General features: G+C 51.0%; 1 protein-coding gene across 1 annotated transcript in view; it reads left to right on the forward strand.

Moving 5' to 3' along the window:
* tmem184ba (transmembrane protein 184ba) overlaps positions 1-17,360 on the forward strand; it is a 74,893-nt gene extending 57,533 nt beyond the window's left edge. Inside the window, exons 6-10 of the mRNA XM_078531608.1 lie at positions 1,254-1,345; positions 2,653-2,822; positions 7,896-8,090; positions 11,844-11,864; positions 17,124-17,360. Coding sequence (XP_078387734.1) covers positions 1,254-1,345; positions 2,653-2,822; positions 7,896-8,090; positions 11,844-11,864; positions 17,124-17,350 — 705 coding nt within the window. The 3' untranslated portion in view covers positions 17,351-17,360. The remainder of the gene's footprint in view (positions 1-1,253; positions 1,346-2,652; positions 2,823-7,895; positions 8,091-11,843; positions 11,865-17,123) is intronic.
* The last annotated feature ends 318 nt before the right edge of the window (positions 17,361-17,678 follow it).

The raw sequence follows: 17,678 nt of genomic DNA on the forward strand, positions 1-17,678 counted from the left end.
GTTCCCAGGTCGTTGCCAGTTTTTAACCATGGAAGCAGCAGGTACTTAGGTAGTTTCTTTTTTCCTCTCCTGGGTCTCGTCATTCAGATTTTCAAGCAGCTCATGCCCTATTATCCCTTGGGAATACCGAGGTGCGCGATGGCCAACTTTAACCCCACGAGAGTTAGAAGTAATAAAGAACCTAATTGTTAATCTAATGGAGACGGAATGCTCCAGTTGTCTTTCACAGTTGTGTGAAATTCTACGTGCGCTAGTTTACTGGTCGCCAACCTGCTTACTTTACACAGATACATTAACCAGTGCAAGACAGAGCCATTAAACTGCTAATGTATTACAAAATGAAAGCAACAAGTGCCAGGAAAGCTCGGCAGGACTGGCAGACTCTGGAGAGAAACAGAGTTGACGTTTCAGGTTGAGTGACCTTTGACCATGATGAAAGTTCTGAGGAAAGGGTCATCGAGACCTGAAACGTTGGCGGGATTTTCACGGCCCTGGCATTGGCGGGTATCGTCGAGGGTGTGGAAATTTGGAGAGATGTTTTTTTTAAAAAAAAAAGTCAACGGCTCTCCAAATTTGCCCATCCCACCCCCGCCAGTGTCGGGGCCGGAAAACCCCACCCGTTAACTCTGTTTCTCTCTCCACAGATGCCGCTTGACCTGCTGAGATTTTCCAACGTGTTTTTTTTTTTGGTTTCTATTTCGGATTTCCAGCGTCCGCGGTGTTTTGCTTTGGTGTTAGGAATTAAACCCCTCTACTCGGTGGATTCAATTGGCTCTTGCCAGCACCTTCCTAGGTTTTACCTCGGCCCATCGCATCACGACCACTTCTCCGCAATGGTAAACGAAAGGTGTGCGTGGCTTTATAAGTTTTAAGAAGCGTGCGCTTCTCGGTGTTGGACCTGCACCTTATAGATCGATGCGCCCTCCGCGAGTAGGGGCCTTATAATGTCAAACCCATCCTAGAATGGCCATTTAAGAGGAAGCTAGATAAGCACTTGAGGGGGAGAAGAATAGAAGGAAACGCTGCGAGGGTAAGTTGACGAGATGAGAGGCACGGAGCAGAGAAGGCCAGACTAGACCAGCTGGGCCGAATGGCCTGTTGCTGTGCTGGAGGCTCCGTGTAAGTCGAGCTGTGCCTAGGTCGTTGACGTGTACTTGTGTCTCTTGTGCCTGGTTTTAAATCCGTTGGGGTTCTTTTTAAGGGCTGCGCTCTGACCCCTCTGACCGCTGAGCTGAGTCTGCTCTTGTTTACAGGCGACCCTCCAGTTCTGTGTGGTGAAACCCCTGATGGCCATCATCACTGTCATTCTCCAGGCATTCGGCAAGTACAAGGATGGAGACTTCAAGTGAGCAAAGCACGAGCTGTAACTTTATCATTTGACTCTTTTTCTGCAGCCCTTCCACCCTCCCCCCAAAGTCACTGATTGACACTGGTGCCACCATTTCACTGGGAGTGCCAGGAGAGATGCAGGTCTAAGGGCGATACAGCCCCACTTGTGTGGGGTAACCTTTTGGGGATACGTTTCTGGGGGTACAATTCCACTGGCGCATCATTAAAGCTCTGTTGCTGAGGGCAGATTAACGACTGGCGGCCATTTTGCTGGGTCCCCTCTACGAGTCAAAGAGAGCCCCAGAAAAGAAGGTTCCCCCATCTTATTAAAATTCTTTCATGGGATGTGGGCGTCGCTGGCAAGGCCCAGCATTTGTTGCCCATCCCTGATCGCCCTTGAACTGAGAGGCCATTTCAGAGGGGCAGTTAAGAGTCAACCACACTGCTGTGGGTCTGGAGTCACATGTAGGCCGGACCAGGTAAGGGCGGCAGATTTCCTTACCCTGAAGGACATTAGTGAACCAGATGGGTTTTTCCAGCAATTGATAGTTTCATGGTCACCATCACTGAGACTAGCTCTCCATTCCAGACTGATTCATTGAATTTAAATTCCACCAGCTGCCGTGGTGGGATTTGAACCCTTGTCCCCGGAGCGTTAGTCTGGTCCTCTGGATTAGCAGTCCAGCGACGTTACCACTACACCACAGTCTCCCCTTACTGCTGGTAAAATACAAGCGGGGGCAGGAAGAAGCCTTTAATTGGCCACTCAGGCAGTTCAGTTGGGCTCCAAGTGCACTGGCACCTTCTCCTGCCGATGGCAAAACAGCATGGCGGCGTGAAGATGGCCGGCGTGTTACCTGCTGACTTCGCCCGCCATCTTGTCAGCCTGTCCGCCTCCCAGCCCCATCAAAGCTCTGGTTAAAATCCAGTCCGTCGGGACAGGGGAATGACAAATTGGGCCAAAGACTCGATTAGCATCCAAAACGTAGGCATTAAGCCGGGTCTTAAGCAGGCGTAAGGGAGGTTTCGGGAGGGAATTACAGTGCTTTGAGCCAAGACAGTTGAAGGCAAGGCCACCAATGGTGGAGTGAAAGGAATGGAGGTGTTGACCAAGAGGGTAGAGCTGGAGCATTGCAGAGTCTCTATGCCAACACCTGTTCTCCAATTAGGTAGCGTGGGATCCCAATGTTTTGCCCATGAACTGGGTATCTATGCTTCCCATTTTACACCAAATTTGTTGTTCCCGATTACAATTAATGGTCAATTGTTTTTTTTAGACCTCCGAACAATGCTTAACTCTGTTCTTTCCCTCTCTACGTCCAGCGTTGCCAGTGGCTACCTCTATGTCACCATCGTGTACAACATCTCTGTCAGCCTTGCACTCTACGCTCTCTTCCTCTTCTACTTCGCCACGCGGGAGCTGCTCAGTCCCTACAGCCCGGTGCTCAAGTTCTTCATGGTGAAGTCTGTCATCTTCCTCTCTTTCTGGCAAGGTGAGTGCTCCTGTCTCTTTATGTTGGGAAACGGGGGCCAGGGCCTTTCTGGCCGAAAGGGCTGTGGAAGCAGATCTGACAGTTGCCTCCAAAAGGGAATTGTGGATAAACCCGTCATAGCATCTCACATAGGTTACGATGCAGAAGGAGGCCTTTCGGCCCATCGTTTCTGCACTGGCTCTCCGAATGAGCATTCTACCTCGTGCCTTCTCCCTGCCCTTTGAAGGGAAAATGTTTCCAGGGCAATGGGGCAAGAGTAGGGAGGAGTGGAACTAATTGGGGAGCTCTTTCAAAGAGCCGGCACAGACACGATGGGCCGAATAGCCTCCTTTTTTTTTTGCTGTATCGTTCTATGATTCTAAAGAAAATACATACTTTATTGTTAACTGGGTTCCCTCAGAACCATTCTCCTATCCTGAGCCTCCCACTGAAGCAAGAGTTGCGTTTGGCGTGTGGGCGCCTGCCCGCTACTGGGCATTGCATGCGATAAGCCTCGGGTTGGGTTGGGGGCAGGGAAGAGATGTCCTTGCCCATCTCCCTCTGGGTGTGTGTTCTTACCGAGGCGCCACTGTTAAAAGTGCATCTTCCCTTTCACTTTCAAATGTGACGTTTCTCTCATTATCGTCCAACTGGCCGAAGAAAAACAATATACATTTCGTTAAATATGCCTTTTCCCTTTAGAACCATACAGCCCAGAAGGAGACCATTCAGCCCATCATGCCTCTGCTGGCTCTTTAAAGGACCTATCCAATTAGTCCCATTACCCCTGCTCTTTTCCCTTGGCTCTGGAAATATTTTCCCTTCAAGTATTCATCCATTTCTCTCTTGGAACTTCCTATAGAATCTGCTTCCACCGCCCTTTCAGGCAGCGTATTCCGGATCATCGTAAACTTGGCTCTGTGTTTTAAAAACAAAAGCCTTCCATCAACTCGCTTCTGGTTCCCATGAGGAGCTGGCACGAAAGAGGATTTGAGGCCTGGGGCAGATCAGCCATGGCCTTATTGAGGGCAGGGCAGGCTTGAGGGGCCGAATGGCCTACTCCTGCTCCTATTTCTTATGTTCTTATGCCAGTATGCCAGTCTGTGTCCCCTGGTTGCCGACCCTTCTGCCACTGGAAATGGTCAGTGAAAGTTCAATGACAAAATAGTCCTGCTCATCCGGTCAGTTCTAACAATTTGCATCCTGTAAGTTGTTCCTATAGACCTGAATGGTTTTAAATTAACCTGCAGAGTTCACTGGAGCTGATAGGGTGCTGTGTGACTGAGGCAGAGAGCACCCTCTGCTGACGGGAAGGTGCACCACCACAGTCCCGAGACTCCATTTTGGGATTAATGTTTAATTGTGGCAAATAGGCTTTAATCATAATCTGCCCAGCAACTGCCCGAAAGACCCCAACAATAAAATCAGGATCCTTCCCCCAAACCTGTTGTCATGTGGCCCCTTCCATCATTTCCTTTCTTTAAACCATTTTTCTTTCGTGATTGAAGGAGTTAAAAATCAGCAAAGACTTGCATTTATATAGCATCCGCTCGGGCTGACCTAAGCTGCTTTATTGCCAATGAAGTACTTTTTTTTTTAATGTAGTCACTGTTGTAATACAGGAAAACCTTCAGCCAGTCTGCGCACAGCAAGTTCCCATAAATACCAATGTGATTTTTTTAATTTATGGGATGTGGGCATCATTGGTTAGGCCAGCATTTATTGCCCCTCCCTAATAGCCCTGGAGGTGGTGGTGAGCTGCCTTCTTGAACCGCTACAATCCCTGTGCTGTAGGTACACCCACAGTGCTGTTAGGGAGGGAGTTCCAGGGTTTTGACCCAGTGACAGTGAAGGAACGGCCGATATATTTCCAAGTCAGGATGGTGTCTGGCTTGGAGTGGAACTTGACAGGGGGTGGAAATTCAGTTTCTCGCGATGTTAGCTGAAGGACAAGCATTGGCCAGGCCATCAGGGAGAATGCCCCTCCTTCTCGGATAACCCTTCTCTGGATCTTTTAGATCACCTGAGAGGGGCAGACCTGGTCTCGGTTTAGCAGCTCTGACAGTGCAGCACTCCCTCAGCACTGCACTGGACTCTCAGCCCAGATCTTTTGTGCTCAAGTCTCTAGAGTTGGACTTACACCCACGACCGTCTGACCAAGGGGCGGGAGGGGGCGACCTATTGAGCCACAGCTGGCACCGGAGAGAATTGGTACAAGGTCTCAGGCGCACATTGTGTGAAGGTCTCAGGCGCACATTGTGTGAAGGTCTCAGGCGCACATTGTGTGAAGGTCTCAGGCGCACATTGTGTGAAGGTCTCAGGCGCACATTGTGTGAAGGTCTCAGGCGCACGTTGTGTGAAGGTCTCAGGCGCACATTGTGTGAGCTCGTGTTTGAAGCAGTCGACCAGGCTTCCCTGGTGGCTGAGCTGAGCCCCTGCAACCACTGGGTGTTGTGTCTGGGTGTGTCTTGGAGCATCTGTGTCCTGGTGCCCATCTGCCCGCCTGCCAAGCAAGGAGCGAAAAAGAAATTGGCCTCCAGTTACCCCTGCTGAAGGTTGGATATAGGTTGACAGCTGGCTAGGCACTGTTCCTGGCCGGGCCTGCTGTGTGGAGAGTGGCTCTGGTGCCAGATCGCTCCAGCGGCTTCAAGACCAATGGGAGTTTTGCCTTTAAATTGTCAGCGCCAGCCGTGAGGTGGTGGCGCAGTGGTATTGTCAGTGGATTAGTATTCCAGAAGACCCAGGGCAATGCTCTGGGGACCTGGGTTCGAATCCCACCATGGCAGATGGTGAAATCTGAATTCAATAAAAATCTGGAATTAAAAGTCTGATGATGACCTTGAAACCATTCCCGATTGTTGTAAAAACCCATCTGGTTCACTAATGTCCTATAGGCAAAGAGACCTGCTAGTCACATTACCTGGACCCACAGACCTTACCTGGTCTGGCCAACATGTGACTCCAGATCCACAGCAATGGTGTTGACTCTTAATTGCCCTGTTCAGAGGGCATTTAGGGGTGGGCAATAAATGCTGGCCTAGCTGGTGACACTCCCATCCCATGAACGAATAAAAAAAAGAAGTGTTAAACCAGTGTTTTATCAAAGGGGCCCCAAGTATACAAGCATTCCAAGGCTCTGTGTGGGACAGCTCAGGCTGCCCACTCCAAATTGCCTTTTTAATACATCTGATCAGGATAGAGCCTCTACTGAAGGAGCAGAAAAACAATCTTTTCTTACTTTCTTCCATTCCTGTCCTCTCCCAAACCAAAGCAAGTCGGACCCCTGGCCTTCGCCAATGTTCTTTGACCACTGGTGGGTGGGGTGGTGATATCTGAGAGAGCCTGGATGATTTGGCTATTTAAACAGTGACTTTTCCTATTTATTCTTTCATGGGATGTGGTGTCGCTGGCAAGGCCAGCATTCATTGCCCTTGAAATGAGTGGCTTGTGTCGACCACATGGCTGTGGGTCTGGAGTCAATACGTAGGCCAGACCAGGGTAAGGATGGCAGATTTCCTTCCCTAAAGGGCATTAGTGAACCAGATGGGTTTTTTACAACAATCGATGATAGTTTCATGGTCACCATCACCGAGACTAGCTTTCAATCCCATATTGCACTAACTGAATTCAATTTCCACCAGCTGCCATGATGGGATTTGAACCCATGTCTCCAGAACGTTATCCTGGGCCTCTGGATTACCAGCTCAGTGTGGGGCTTTAAGCATCCCTCCGCCGCCCCTAAATTTACTTCCGTGCAGTTCCATGGGGGCCCTCCTAGTGACCTTTAATGATGTATGAGTGTTGGCAGACTATTCGACTTCAGGAAGCTTCACTGTTGGGGCCAGTTCCGTTTTTTCCCCAGCCGCACTCTGGAGTGAGGAAACCTGACTCGTGATTTTTTTTTTGTGTAATTAAGCTCGGGCATTAGCAGTAATTGTGTCGATGTGACCAAGATCAGCTAAACCTTACCCGAACCTGGAATCGAATCAAACCAGGGCTTTCCTTGACACGGTGCGCCCGTGAGCAGCGTGGAAGAGAGGTGCGCAATCACCTTTCCAAAACTGTCAGCCGTGGCTCGATGGGTATCGCTGTCGCCTCGTGAATCGAAAGATTGCATTCGAGCGTCTTTGCAGAGGCTTGAGTGCCAAAATCTAGACCGACGCCTCGTTGCAGTACCCGAGGGAGTGCTGTACTGCTGGAGATGCTGTCTGTCGAATGAGACATGAAACTCAGGCCCCGTCTGTCCACTCATATCCCTTGGCACTATTCTGAAGACGAGCAGGGGAGTTCTGTCCGGTGTCCTGGTCAATATTTATCTTCCACCCGACACCAATAGAACAGATTATCTGGTCACTTTCACATTACTGTTTGTGGGAGCTTGCTGTGCGCAAATTAGCTGCTGCTTTTCCTACATTAAAACAGTGACTATGCTTCTGGCAATCTGGGACACCCTGAGGTTGTGAAATACGGTATATAAATGCAAGTCCTCTTCTTTTATTTTTTCTCCTTCTCCATTTGGCACCTTCTACAGCCCCATGTCCCAACCTTGGATTCTTAACCCTAGCCTGTCATAACATTTCTTCCCCTCACCCCCACCCCCAACAACTCCTGCTGCCTTGCCCCACTATCAGTAACTGAGCAGTCAACCACCGCCCCCCAGAAGGTAAAATTTGGGAAATGACTGGTACTGGTTTGAACTGGTCTTAAAATGGAACTCCAGGTCAGTTCAGCCCAGTACCAGTCATTTCCCAAGTTTTACTGGTCTTTTCCACTGGGCTCTTGACCCGACTCTCCAGCCCTTCACTGACCCCCCTCGCCCTCCCTCAATTTTTTCCAGCTTCATTTCCTGCTTCTAGGAAGCTTCCCTGAAACCCGCCTCCTTCAGTCGCTTCTCCCACCACCCCCTCTGTCCTCTTGCTAACACCAGTCTCATCCGCTCGGCCCCTGGGAAAGGCCTCGTTATCCGTTGAGAGTACTTGATGTTTGAATGTGCCTCCCCGCCTTCGGCGCCTCCCAAGTCACTGGCATCGCCGCCCGCCTTCCGACCGGCTGCCCTCACGTTTTGTTCTCTGTGGGTGTCTCCCTTCCCCTCAGGGATGCTGCTGGCCATCCTGGAGAAGTGCGGCGCCATTCCAAAGATCGACTCCGCCGAGGTCTATGTGGGCGAGGGGACCGTTGCTGCGGGCTACCAGAACTTCATCATCTGCATCGAGATGTTCTTTGCGGCCATTGCACTGCGCTACGCCTTCACCTCCAAGGTTTACGGGGATAAGCGAATCGACTCTCAAGGTAAACGTGACGAGGCCCTGATGAGATAATGGGCAAACTTCAACAGCGAGGGCGTTCGCGTTATATCAAAAAAAAAACACATTGAATAAAATAGTTGCTAACACAGTGGTAGGGGTGGGAAGAAACAAAGGGACTTGCCATGAAGTGTCTTCGATCTTCCATTTCAGCCAATGTTCCAGCCACTCGGTATTTTAGAAATTCGGAAGCAGCTGCCCCAGATGCTTCAATACCCTCCGTCCTGGCTGTGCCAGCCCCTCTTTGCCCTCGTGGCAAGAAGGTGGCTTGCCAGTCTGACTCTTAAGCCAACCAGAAGGAGGCAAACTTGGCACCTTGCCTCCCCGTAGCAATTTAATTGAGAAACAGAACATGCTTTGCAAGAACTGACCTATTTATTGCGTTGAACCACGTCTTGACACATGCGCGCGCGCTCTCTCTCTCTCCCTTGCACGCTCGCGCACACTCACTCGTTCACCCTCCCATGCACGCGTCCACTCGCTCACTCCCGCCCACACACACTCGCACAGAGTGGACAGAGAGAAAAATAACTATTATTGTGTTTCTCCGGTTAGAGATGGAATATTATTGAGCCCACTCTCTCTGCGAATTGTTAGAAGCTTCAAAGGTCTCCGTGGGGCAATTGTCACAAGCGCTGTCACTGCTAATTCATTACGGCATGACAAGTGTCATTGCGAGCATGAACAACTACCCCCCACCGCCCCACCCCCTCAGAGGAATTAACCCCTTCAAGAATGGCAGATGCCAATATGTTAATCATTTTGGGAATATAACTCCTTCTCCTGAGCTCCATTGTCTCACCTTCCACCTCAAGTCTTGGTGATGATGTGACCACAAAAAGTAGCTCGAAAGCAAAGCTCTCATCCTGCAGCTTAGGCCAAACAACCAAACGGCTAAATTGGCCCCGGCACATCAAACCCTAAAGCGTATCGAACAAAAGGTTATCTCCCTGAAAGGTTGACGCTCTTGCTCCCCACAGCTGCTGCCTGACCTGCTGAGCGTTTCCGGCATTTTCTGTTTTCGTTAAACCCTGAAGCTTGTCGGGAATGGCCAACTTTTAGCCATTTAATTATTTCTGGTTAGACCGCACCTGGAGTACCGTGTGCAGTTTTGGTCCCCTTACCTCAGAAAGGATGTTATTGCCATAGAGGGAGTACAACGAAGGTTCACCAGACCTGTTCCTGGGATGGCGGGACTGTCTTATGAAGAGAGATTGGGGAAACTGGGCCTGTATTCTCTAGAGTTTCAAAGAATGAGAGGTGATCTCATTGAAACCTACAAAATACTTAAAGGGGGAGACAGGGAGATGCGGGTAAGATGGTTCCCCTGGTTGAGGAGACTAGAATCAGGGGACACAATTTCAAAATAAGAGGGAAGCCACTTAGGATCGAGCTGAGGAGAAATTTCTTTACTCAGGGGGTTGTGAACCTTTGGAATTCTCTACCCCAGAGGGCCGTGGGAGCTCGGTCATTGAGTGTGTTTAAGGTAGAGATCGATAGATTTCTGATTAACAATAACGTAAAGGGTTATGGGGATAGTGTGGGTAAGAGGCATTGAAGTGTTTGATCAGCCATGAACGTGTCGAATGGTGGAGCAGGCTCAAAGGGCTGAAAGGCCTACTCCTGTTCCCATGTTCCCAATACAAATCTACAAGCTGTGCATAAGCAAAAAGAAACCAAAAACCTTAATCATGTGAGATTAAGCCAAATCCTAATCCGACCAGATTAGTATATACGTAAACGCAACTAGGGTACCTTGCCCTCACCCAGCCCCCCCTCACCCCTCCCGGGCTCGTTAGTTCCTAACTCTGCTCAGTTCACGCCCCCCCACCTATGTTGGTTGGCATGACTAAGCACATTGGAACACCAATGCGAGATGCCGCCCAAGACACAAACACCAACCCTGCCAGCGATGCCCACATCCCACATCCGAAAAATGAACAAATCGTCCAATTAAAGCTACCCGATTGTACTTTTTCTGTATTGTTTGTGTCTGAGGAGCTGAACGCAGGTGTTTTGTTTTTTGGGGGGGGGAGGTGGGGAAAGGGGGAGGGGAGCTGAACGCAGGTGTTTTGTTTTTTGGGGGTGGGGGGAGGTGGGGAAAGGGGGAGGGGAGCTGAACGCAGGTGTTTTGTTTTTTTTTTGGGGCGGGGAGGTGGGGAAAGGGGGAGGGGAGCTGAACGCAGGTGTTTTGTTTTTTTTTGGTGGGGGGAGGTGGGGAAAGGGGGAGGGGAGCTGAACGCAGGTGTTTTGTTTTTTTTTGGTGGGGGGAGGTGGGGAAAGGGGGAGGGGAGCTGAACGCAGGGGTTTTGTTTTTTTTGGGGGGGGGAAGAGGTGGGGAAAGGGGGAGGGGAGCTGAACGCAGGTGTTTTGTTTTTTTTGGGGGGGGAGGTAGGGGGAGGGGAGCTGAACGCAGGTGTTTTGGGGGGGTGGGAGGTGGGGAAAGGGGGAGGGGAGCTGAACGCAGGTGTTTTGTTTTTTGGGGGGGTGGGGGGTGGGAGGTGGGGAGAGGGGGAGGGGAGCTGAACGCAGGTGTTTTGTTTTTTGGGGGGGTGGGGGGAGGTGGGGAGAGGGGGAGGGGAGCTGAACGCAGGTGTTTTTGGGGGGGGTGGGAGGTGGGGAAAGGGGGAGGGGAGCTGAACGCAGGTGTTTTGTTTTTTGGGGGTGGGGGGAGGTGGGGAATGGGGGAGGGGAGCTGAACGCAGGTGTTTTGTTTTTTGGGGAGAGGGTGGGGAAAGGGGGAGGGGAGCTGAACGCAGGTGTTTTGTTTTTTGGGGGGGGAGGTGGGGAAAGGGGGAGGGGAGCTGAACGCAGGTGTTTTGTTTTTTGGGGGTGGGGGGAGGTGGGGAAAGGGGGAGGGGAGCTGAACGCAGGTGTTTTGTTTTTTGGGTGGGGGGAGGTGGGGAAAGGGGGAGGGGAGCTGAACGCAGGTGTTTTTGTTTTTTTTTGGTGGGGGGAGATGGGGAAAGGGGGAGGGGAGCTGAACGCAGGTGTTTTGTTTTTTTTGGGGGGGGGAAGAGGTGGGGAAAGGGGGAGGGGAGCTGAACGCAGGTGTTTTTTTTTGGGGGGGGGAGGTGGGGAGAGGGGGAGGGGAGCTGAACGCAGGTGTTTTGGGGGGGCTGGGAGGTGGGAGGTGGGGAAAGGGGGAGGGGAGCTGAACGCAGGTGTTTTGTTTTTTGGGGGGCGGGGGGAGGTGGGGAGAGGGGGAGGGGAGCTGAACGCAGGTGTTTTGCGGGGGGGTGGGAGGTGGGGAAAGGGGGAGGGGAGCTGAACACAGGTGTTTTGTTGGGGGGGTGGGAGGTGGGGAGAGGGGGAGGGGAGCTGAACACAGGTGTTTTGTTGGGGGTGTGGGAGGTGGGGAAAGGGGGAGGGGAGCTGAACGCAGGTATTTTGTTTTTTGGGGATGGGGAATGGGGGAGGGGAGGTGAACGCAGGTGTTTTGTTTTTTGGGGAGAGGGTGGGGAAGGGGAGGGGAGCTGAACGCAGGTGTTTTGTTTTTTGGGGGGGGAAGGTGGGGAAAGGGGGAGGGGAGCTGAACGCAGGTGTTTTGTTTTTTGGGGGTGGGGGGAGGTGGGGAAAGGGGGAGGGGAGCTGAACGCAGGTGGTTTGTTTTTGGGGGAGAGGGGGAGGGGTGGGGAGAGGGGGAGGGGTGGGGGTTAGGGTTGTTCTTTCTCATTCTCTCACTCTCTCTCTTTCTCTGTGTCTGTCTCCTGCTCTGCCAATCTTTCATCTCGGATAGTCCTGGCGTATGGGCCCTACGGTAGGCTGGATTTACCTTTTCTTTGTTGTTAAGCATGATTCTCGCTTGGTGAATGTGCTGCGTTCTGGTCAGAACCCCTCCGTTCTCGCTCGCGAGCGTAGGCGCCGATTGCTCCAGCAATTATGCATTTATATAGCGCCTTTCACGAACCCAGGTGGTGGGGGGGACATTCCGCAGCCCTGCACAGCCGCTGAAGGGGTTTTTTTTGAAGTGTGGGTCACTGTTGTCATGCAGGAAATGCGGGGGTCTCTTTGTGCACAGCAAGCTCCCACAAACAGCAATGTGTCGGTGGCTGGATAGTTTGTTGTAGTGATGTCCATCGGGAGAACAAATATTGGCCAGGACGCCGAGGGGAACTCCCGCGTCCTTCTTTTGAAAGTGAGGGGGGGTCTTCCCCTCTGCTGGAGAGGGTAGGCAGGCCCTCGGTGTAACATCTCATCTGGAAGATGTCACCTTTGACAGTGCAGCACTCCCTCAGTTAACGCGCTGGGGTGCCCACGTCATTGACTCTTGGTTTGCAACTCGCTAGAAGTGCCATGGCGGGTTTTTGAAGTGAAAGGTCAGGTTGATGTTTTGGCTTTTGACCCTCGGACAGGACTGTTCATTGGTCACCTCTTCCTTTTGTTAATTTTCGAAGCCCGCTGAGCGGGTTCCCCGCAGAAAGGTTTCCGTTTTGAGCAATTACGAGGGCAGAGACCGGACCGAGCTCAGGCAGCGAGAGGCTGGGGAGTGGTTCTTAACTCTCCTCTGACCCCTGGTTTTGATCTGCGCATATCTCTCTCTCTCTCTCTCTCGCGCGCGCACTCACCGTTTGAATATGAATATATTAATCTGGGGGAAGGTTGTTGCCAACTCGGTTTTAGGGTGGGGCGCCAGGAACAATATTGTGGGTTGAAATTGGGCACGATTGTGAGGATGTGTGTTCGTTTTTGTTTTTAACCTGGGCTCCAACGCAAGAATTGACCCTGGGCGAGACTCTCTGAGCCGTGAAATCCAAGGCCATGTTTGCCTTCTCAGATGGACAGCGCTATTTTGAAGAGTGTTCTGCCCGGTGTCTTTGTCAGCATTTATCCCTTGACTGACTTCAACAACAGATTAACCTGCTTATTTATCTCTTTGCTGTTTATGGGATCTCACTGTGCGCGAACTGACGCCTTTCCCTACAATGGAGCCGTGCCTACCCCTCAAAGCGCTCAATTAGCTGAACAGCGCTTTCAGGTGTCTTGGCTTCGGGGAAGGTGCTACACGAATGCAAAGTAGTTATGGTCATGGCTGCTGTATTAATTACAAAGCAAAATTGCGCATAGCAAGATCCCAGGAACAGTTCTGAGCTTTAAATGGTTTGGTTCTGGTGTGGTTGGTTGATGGGGGCGAATGCCAGGGCACTGGGCAGAATGCCCCCCTGCTCTTTCTGTAGTGCCGGGGGGATAATGTACGCCCGCCTGAACGTGCAGCCTCGGTTTGATGGTACCTCCGGCAGTGCAGCACTCCCTCTGTCCCGTTCTGAGGTGCTGGGCTGCATTGCATCTCCAGTCTCTGGCTGGGAAGCAGGGTTACTCTGGGCTGATATGTGGAACCTTCAGTGTTGCCTGCGTTTAACAGTAGCATGCGTGTTGATCGAAAATATTTATTGCGGATTGCTGGGCTGATCATTGTGTCGAAATTATTGGTTTGTTTGTCTCATGGTCCAGTTTTAACAATTTACTAATTGCTCCCCAACCACTCGTGGTGTTGTAGTACAAACTGCACAGGGTGTGACTGTGACATTCAACCCAACTGGATAATGGCCTTTGTGCAACCCAGTAATTAAATATATTTTCCGCTTCTCAAATAAATTAAGATTTAAATTTGACTGGAAAAATTAGAACACTTTTTTTCGAAATATGAAAATAATGTTTCTGAAATAATCTCACAGCATCACACTTTACAGCAAGGGGATGACCACTTGGCCCATCGCACTTGTCTCAATTCCCTGCTATCCAATTGGACTCATTCTAGCTAGCGTTCCTTTTTATTAAAAGCAAATATTTTTCAAATATTTATCCATCTCCATTTTTAATAACGATTTGGGCTTCCGCTTCCACCAGTGGCATTCCATGGCCTCGTCCGCTCCCTATCTCTGTCACCACCTACAGCCCTCTGAAATATCTCTGCTCCTCCGATCCAGCCACACGTCCATTGCTGATTCCCTCCGCTCCACCACTGGCAGCCGTGCCTTCACCTGCCTGGGCCCTAAGCTCTGGAATTCTCCCCCTAGCACCCACCCCCCTCCTCCTCTCTTTCCACCTTTTTTAAGATGCTTCTAAGACCACCTCTTTGACCAAAGCGTTTGGTCACCTGACCTAATATCGCATGCCTCAGTGTCAACTAGCGCTGATTTGAAGCAGCTTAGGAAGTTTAACTAAATAAGAGGCGCTATATAAATGCAAGTTGCTGTTTGAACAACCCACGCCTGACCTCTGCATTTGTTCCTTTGACAATGATCTTAAGTTTACGCTCTCTATTTGCTGACTCACTGTCCAGTGGAAATAGCTTTTCCCAATCTATTTCTGTCAAAAAACACTTCAGATCTCATTAATTTATTTTGTTGCGCTAGCTGCTTAGTTCTCGTCGGTTATCAAGCGTGGGAATGTCTCAGAACTTTGCTCGTTCTTCTTTTTGGGAGCCCAGGGTTGATTCCAGTACACACGCTGGACAGCGTAAAGGCCATCGCTGTCACCTTCCCCTGCAGCTCCTAAATTCAAGGGTATTGCCTCATCTTGTACCACATCACAGTGGGAGAGGAGAGCAGAACATGGAACTTCTCAAAATGTCACACTTTACTGGCACTGATTGGGCAATACCCTGCACAGAAGGCCCCGAAATAGAAGATGTGGAAATCGGTGCTGTTCCCAAAGAGTTGCACCATGTGCACTTGGCGTGCGCTGGTCTGCTGGGAGGCGAGGTTGCCTCTGACCTCGGCAGTACCTGGTGTGTCCTTCAGCTTGTCCCTCATGCTTGTGTGTGGACCCACGGTGTCAGATTGGGAGCTACGGTTCAAGACGGAGATAGCGACTTTTTCTTAACCTGAAAAGCTTTTTTTTTTAAGGACAAAAAAATGCCTAAAATAAAAATTATTGGGAGCCACAAGATGAAAATTTAGCATTTCTAAGCCAAATACTTGGCAGAGGGGAGACGGTGACGTAGTGGTATTGTCACTGGGCTGGTATCCCAGAGACCTCCCGGGGGGGGACCCGGTGGAATTTGAATTCAATAAAAACCTGGGATTAAAATGATGACCATGAAATCGTTGCCGATTCTCGTAAAAATTAAAAAAAAACCCCATCTGGTTCACTAATGTCCTTTTTAGGGAAGGAAATCTGCTGTCCTCTCCTGGTCTGGCCTACATGTTGTGTCCAGATCCACAATAATGTATCTTAAATGCCCTCTGACCCAAGGGCAATTAGGGATTGGCAATAAACGCTGGCCTAGCCAGCGACGGCCGCATCCTGTGAGTGAATAAAAAATAAAGAAATAAATTTTTAAAATTGCCAAGCAGTAGAGTGTAATGTGGTTGACTCTTAAATGCCCTCTGAAATGCCCTAACAAGACACTTAATTCAAGGGCAATTGCTGGCTAAGCCAGCGACGCCCACCTCCTGTGAAAGGATAAATTTAAAAGCTGTACAATTTGCATATATGCTAAAATACATGTATTAAATCTTTGTATCAATAGAAAAAAAAATCCACATTGAAACAGCCCCAACTAGTATTGTGATTTTTGACTTTCAAAACTATAATTTTGCCAGTTAAAGTCACCTTTAAAGCGGAAATAAATTTTTCAACCATCATAATAAAAATCGAAAATGCTGGAGAAGCTGAGCAGAGGCCTGTGGAGAGAGAATCGGAGTTAATGTTTTGAGTCCGTATGATCCTTCCTTAGACCTCTGCTGAGGTTTCAGTTTCTATTTCAGATTTCCAGCATCTGCAGTATTTTGCTCTCTATTATAATTTTTCCAGCTATTGATTCTCATGATTTAAAGAAAAGCTTCTAAAAGCACATTGGGAATAATTTATCATCTCACCTATATTGAAAAACGATAATGGTCGCGAGCGTAAAACCAGTTCCTCGAATCAGAGGCATTATCGAGAACCATGATGTAGCTAGACCCACTCAAACACGTTTATTCAGAGCACGAAGATGCTTCTCATTAAAATAACCCTTTGAAACAGCAGCTTAATGACTAGCGTTTCAATCCCCACAATCAAACGACAGCTCTTAAATTTTTTTTTAGGGTTTTTTTTTTCATGTTAATCAGATCCACTGGGAAAAGGTTGTGAGCTGCAAATGATAGTGACAGGTTGCGGACGCCTGGTTTGGGTTAACATCTCCATGGTCATCCAGTGATCTGCTAGTCTCTGATGGGCTAACATTGAGCGGGGGTGGGGAACCGATCCACATCCTGCAATCCCGTTGGGAAAACTGACCAAAGGCTGACCAGAGGCCGTATTTAACAACGTTCCTTTTCCCTCTTCCTCCACCACCACCACCTCCTCCTTCCACATCTTGCCCCCTCTCCCGCCCTCTCTTCCCCCTTCTCCCGCCCTTTCTTCCCCCCTCTCCCGCCCTCCTCTCTTGGCCCCCCTCTCCCGCCCTCCTCTCTTGGCCCCCCTCTCCCGCCCTCCTCTCTTGGCCCCCCTCTCCCGCCCTCCTCTCTTGGCCCCCCTCTCCCGCCCTCCTCTCTTGGCCCCCCTCTCCCGCCCTCCTCTCTTGGCCCCCATCTCCCGCCCTCCTCTCTTGGCCCCCCCTCTCCCGCCCTCTCTTGGCCCCCCCTCTCCCGCCCTCTCTTGGCCCCCCCTCTCCCGCCCTCTCTTGGCCCCCCCTCTCCCGCCCTCTCTTGGCCCCCCCTCTCCCGCCCTCTCTTGGCCCCCCCTCTCCCGCCCTCTCTTGGCCCCCCCCTCTCCCGCCCTCTCTTGGCCCCCCTTCTCCCGCCCTCTCTTGGCCCCCCCCTCTCCCGCCCTCTCTTGGCCCCCCCCCTCTCCCACCCTCTCTTGGCCCCCCCCTTCTCCCGCCCTCTCTTGGCCCCCCCCCTCTCCCGCCCTCTCTTGGCCCCCCCCTCTCCCGCCCTCTCTTGGCCCCCCCTCTCCACTACGGTTCCTGTTCATTCACAAAATTAAGTCGGTGACGTTGGCGGCGAAAAGACGTGAGTGAATTTGAGTCCGCGCCGCGGCTGCTCCGATGTCTAAAAGCTTTCCCCCCCACCTTTCCCTTTCCCCACAGGTCGCTGCGCGCCCATGAAGAGCATCTCCAGCAGCCTCAAGGAGACCATGAACCCGCACGACATCGTCCAGGACGCCATCCACAACTTCTCTCCGGCCTACCAGCAGTACACGCAGCAGTCAACCCTGGAGCACGGCACCCCCTGGCGCAACGGGCACATCGTCTCGCGGACGCACGTCTCCGACACGGAAAAGACCCTCCTCCTGAGCTCGGACGACGAGTTCTGAGCCGAGCGGGGGCGGGCGGGGGCTGGGGCGGGGGCCGCGGGGAGAATCGGCCAGTGCAATGAACCTCCAATGGGGGCAAGTTCTACAGAACTGGGGTGTTTTTTTTTTTTGCGGAGGGGGCGGTGCTGGTCGAGAATTGCGCCAATTTTTTTTTTTTTTTTTGCGGTGACCGTTTCCCCTTCGGTCAGGGGGAGTTGAAAACGAAGCAAGATACCGTTAGAAATCGGTGTAAAGAGAATTCCCCTCGAGGCGAAGGAGCTCTGCTTTTTGCCTTTTTCCAAAAATTTAATTTTAGCCCAGCGTTCTACCATCGACCGTAAGTTACATT

Source organism: Cetorhinus maximus, chromosome 29 (assembly GCF_964194155.1).
Source record: "Cetorhinus maximus chromosome 29, sCetMax3.hap1.1, whole genome shotgun sequence".
Taxonomy (NCBI): Eukaryota; Metazoa; Chordata; class Chondrichthyes; order Lamniformes; family Cetorhinidae; genus Cetorhinus; species Cetorhinus maximus.